The sequence below is a fragment of the Ascaphus truei genome, chromosome 7, assembly GCF_040206685.1.
Source record: "Ascaphus truei isolate aAscTru1 chromosome 7, aAscTru1.hap1, whole genome shotgun sequence".
Taxonomy (NCBI): domain Eukaryota; kingdom Metazoa; phylum Chordata; class Amphibia; order Anura; family Ascaphidae; genus Ascaphus; species Ascaphus truei.
The window spans coordinates 39,624,631-39,629,251 of NC_134489.1; the positions used below are offsets into that span (position 1 = coordinate 39,624,631).

Below are 4,621 nucleotides of genomic sequence, written 5' to 3' on the forward strand. Positions count from 1 at the left end.
TCAATTAAGGTAACCGAGATAAACCTCCTCGGGTGCTATGAGCACCTGATCTTGTAGGTTCATCCCCTTCCTCAGTATCAAACACTGGTCTTGGGGGAATTATTTTATATTCCTGTAAAGGATGACCAAGAATTCATGGAACAGATTAAAGTGCAGCAAGCAGATTAGCCAGTTTGTTTGCAATACATAAATGTAGCGTGTCTTAAAGTGGCAATCCATGCAATATTCTACACATATGTGTTTAAATAAATCAGTTCTGCAGTATTTAATAATACTTACTACATTTTATTTTTTTATTCAACTCTTAATGCCATTTAATGAGGTTTAATATACTGAGCATCCTTTTGATTTCTATAGCAGGCTTTAGCCCACCTCCCCAGCAGTGCAAGATCTGTGTAACACTTTCCTGTTTGTGATCATTTGTTGCCAATATTCCCAGCGGTTTGAGCTGCAAAAATTGAAAAAATAGATAATGTTCCCTTGGTAATATAAGGGTAAATTGTAGCTGCTGAGTTACTGACCTGATCGATTGATTTGAAACTGAAAGGCAGCCATTTAGTGAACCCTGGGAAGCAGGATCTTTGCTGATCGATCACAGGATAACGAATCGATGGGCAGCTTAGGTAATTAGTTTTCAATAAAGGTAATCAAAGGCTGTATGTATGTATGTATAAATAATACAAATTTAAGTGACCCTGAACTGCCTCTAACTTGGTGACGCTATGTAAATACAAGGTTCGGGGTGGGCTGTTTTAAGTCCTTCACTAGTAGGTGTCCTGCTCGTTATTTGAGTATTGAAGGTAAAAATATGAAAATAAGACTTGTTTTGATACGAGGTATGTCAGTGAAAAATATCACATTGCTCATATTTGCAGCGGCCCTGAATCCGCCGGGTAAACGGGAAAATAAGCTGCAACTGATCGGTGTGAACATGTCTTGCTGTTCTAGGATGAGATCCAAGAAATAAAGGATGAGGGGAATTTGGAGGCGCTCTTGGATTCCTTGGATAAGATGGACGAGGAAACCAGAGGCAGAACAGACCTAGCATGGTAAGGTGTCCGTCTGTAGTGCAAAGATTTGCCACACCAGATGTGAATCACAGCGAGTACCATTTAAAGCAGCAGAACATGGTGACGTTTTGTTTATTTTTTTGTAATCTATTTGGAGTAGAGGGGTCTGGGACACTGAGCCGCGTTAATTTCAGCCCCGGGGACCCCCTGCTTCCAGAGATACTTGCCTCAGTAGGCAGTGCCAGTAGCAGCTGCTGCTGGGCTTGTTGGGGTTATCAAAATGGCAGCTGAAATGTCTCGAGGGCCAATAGGAAGCCATGACGTCATCCCTTGCAGCTTCCTATTGGCCCACGTGATGCGGGACATTTAAACTGCAGGGAGATACCGGCATTACCTACGGAGATCTGTATCTCGCGAAGCAGGGGGTCCTGGAACTGAAATAAACACGGCTTTGCTCCGGAGACCCCCTGCTTCAATCCTATTATTTATTTTTGAAACATGTTCTACTCCTTTTTTAAAGCAGCGATCCATGCTGCTCTATGTTTACCCTCCTCTCGCATGAACCCCCACATAACCTGACTTTCTGGTCCCAGCACCAGGCAGAATATGTGCAAGTAGAAAGCATGTAATTGGGAATTGATGTCACAACTTTCTGTTGGAGACCCCGCGGTCATATTTATAGGTTTTTTTTTTGAGGGAAGGGGTGTTGCTGCTTTAACACAAAGGTTATTAAACTGCTGTAAACCTCCAGATGTCGTCTTTGTCGGGAATGCACTGACGCGTTTCTCTGCCACAGGCAGAGACATTGTGTGCAAAATACATCTCGTGCACTGACCCCTGGCAGACGCACTTACCAGAACACCCTCCTACTATCTCTAAGTTCTCCCTAATTACTACTTAAATTGTAAGCTCTGCAGGGCAGAGACCCCCTTTCCTATTGTTACACTCATGGCTGAAGCGCTTATTCCCAATATGTACTATATTAGTATGTTGCGTGTATTACTGCTGTGACGTGCTATATAAATAAAAATATACATATACATACAAATATAGAACATCATTATTTTGTATCTGTGGCAGGTTTTCTTCTTACATATTACAAAGTCCCAATATACTAGTTTTCTCTCCTATTTGTAGGCTTAGCATAGTACTAGCTTTACATAAGTGGGTATAATATTTCCTAACCAACACTATGCCTAAAAACATCCAGGGTGATCGATTTGGCCAATGTGTATATTTAATTCTTCACTTATAGTTCAGCGGTGTTTCTGCCCTGCGGTGAACGCGGGGCTGATTCCTTGCTGGAAGTTCAGCGGTGTTTCTGCCCTGCGGTGAACCAAGGCTGATTCCTTGCTGGAAGTTCAGCGGTGTTTCTGCCCTGCGGTGAACACGGGGCTGATTCCTTGCTGGAAGTTCAGCTGTGTTTCTGCCCTGCGGTGTATGTGGGGATGATTTTCCTTGCTAGGTGCCGACTGACTGATCTCCTGTCCTTGTCAGGCGCCCGAGTGGGGTTCCGGAGGAAGACCTGCGTAGTCACATCGGGCCTTACCTGCTGAAGCAGCGGGATTACCTGCGGAAGGCCCTGAAAGAGAGGCAGGAGGGGAACGCAAAGCTGGCGCAGTCTGTGCTGGCTGGGAGGGAGAGGATAGAAGAGACGCAGAGAGAGATAGAGAAGCGGAAGGAGGCCTGGCAGGTGAGCGGCGTGCACGTTATTATCTCACCGAGCAGAGGAAGATATATAACGGGCAGTCACAGGCCTGCCCAGAGGTTATAGTGCTAAATATACACACACTATGATGGACTTGAGCGTCTCATGACCTGAACACGTTAACCCCTCAATGTCTAAATATGTTGGAATGTGGGTATTGAAGGACCTTGGCTCTAAGTATTCATATCTAACAGTTCTGACCATGAACATCACGGTAGGTTTAAGACATCAGGTAAATCGAAATGATTTAACTATGGTAAATCCCCCAGGTTAAGATGTAAATACCCTGTGTCCCGGACATCACCAAGCATTGCAATGTTTTTAGGCTGGTTTAAAAGCCCTAGCCAGAGCAGTACATGCCGCAGATTAAATATCCGTGTGTTCGTGTGCTTGAGCATATGACTATCTCCCTGTACCTCCAACATAGGTACAGCTTCAGCACAGGTGGCTTAGTGTTAGACTGAGCCACTGATTGAGCCACCTGTGCTGAAGCTGGGATATCTTTAAAACCTGACCTGTTGGTGGCCTTTGAGGACTGGAGAGGAGAATCCCTGTCTTAAAGTATGTTTGATAGAGAGGGAAGCAGCGAGTGTTACAGGCTCACTTCTCTTTTCCAGGCATTGAGTAAAGCGCAGAGGGAGCTGGTTCTGTCCATTCAGGAGCCCAAGTGAGACATGAGGAGGATGTTCAGCACATTCCCAAAGCTTCTCCATGGACCGTGCAGAGATTCCCGTCTCGTGTACCTTTTATCGGACCCATTTGAACACTGCACTTCAAGAGAAGCGGCGTGGGTATAAACATTTAACCCTAGTGCCGCAGGGCGTGAAGGAAATGGAAACCACGTTAGAGAAGGTGTTACTTGGTTGAGTGCTGTCACTTTGTTGCCAAGGTGACATTGTGCTGTTGGAGCCTCATGGATAAAGCAGAGAGTTCCCTTACAGTTGAAATAGTTCATTATTTTGACAGCCAAGTAAAACATTTGAAGTATTGTTAGTTTGTGAAGCATAAAATAAAGCTGTTTGTATACAAAGATATTGGGAGGTTCAGTCTCTGTGCTGCCTCGTAACAGTGATTACAGTCTCAACCCCCTCTCTTTATTTATAAAATGTTTTACCAGGAAGTAAGGTCTTGACCCCGCTGCCTACTACAGCGTCCGCTGTGGCGAACGCTGCAGGGACGAGAGCCCTCCCCTCAATGGCGCCGGGCCCGCTGCGAGGGGGGGCCGCAGTGCTGGGGCGAGAGTTGCTCCTGCTCTCAATAGAATTGAGAGCAGGACTCGTGTCGAGCGATTAGGCACGCCCCCCGGTTGTTCAGCCAATGAGGGCGAACCTGGCGGGTGACGTCATGGCCGCGCCCCCATCACTCCCCCGCCACGCCCCCCCCGGTCTCTCTTCCTGCAGTGAGCTGCAGACCAGGTAATCGGCTGCACGCGCCGCCAATCTCGCGGGCGCGCGTTGCAGCGGAGATACCGGGGCCTTAGCCTAAGACAGTGAGAGCTACCTCTCGTTTTCAAGTATGTCCTGGGCACAGAGTTATGATGACAAATGGTTGCAAATATATGGTTACGTAAAATGAACGGGGTTATACATTATGTACAGGACATAGCATGCACAGTAAGAGATAATATGTTATGGGCGTATGTAACCGTTACAGACCAGATTAAAATGTGAGACAGCTTTAGTTTTGAAAGAACTTAAACTGGTGGTGGATGTGAGAGTCCCAGGTAGACTGTTCCAGTTTTGGGGTGCACGGTAAGAGAAGGAGGAGCGGACGGATACTTTGCTGAACCTTGGGACCATGAACAGTCTTTTGGAGTCAGATCTCAGATAAGTGCTGCATGTGGTAGGGGCGAGGAGCTTGTTCAGATAGGCGGGTAGCTTGCCCAGAAAGTATTTGTAGGCAA

The 4,621-nt window shown here is 46.2% G+C and overlaps 1 protein-coding gene across 5 annotated transcripts in view; it reads left to right on the forward strand.

Moving 5' to 3' along the window:
- The window catches only part of SLC25A44 (solute carrier family 25 member 44), a 38,361-nt gene extending 34,611 nt beyond the window's left edge, over positions 1 to 3,750 (forward strand). For 4 of the 5 annotated variants that reach the window (XM_075607813.1, XM_075607811.1, XM_075607812.1 and 1 more), the window contains 4 exons: positions 1 to 9; positions 949 to 1,049; positions 2,508 to 2,703; positions 3,336 to 3,750. The exon at positions 1 to 9 is cut by the window's left edge and continues 97 nt beyond it. In XM_075607813.1, the coding sequence (XP_075463928.1) occupies positions 1 to 9; positions 949 to 1,049; positions 2,508 to 2,703; positions 3,336 to 3,389 (360 nt within the window). In that variant the 3' untranslated portion in view covers positions 3,390 to 3,750. The remainder of the gene's footprint in view (positions 10 to 948; positions 1,050 to 2,507; positions 2,704 to 3,335) is intronic. The other variant, XM_075607814.1, reaches the window with a different exon arrangement.
- The last annotated feature ends 871 nt before the right edge of the window (positions 3,751 to 4,621 follow it).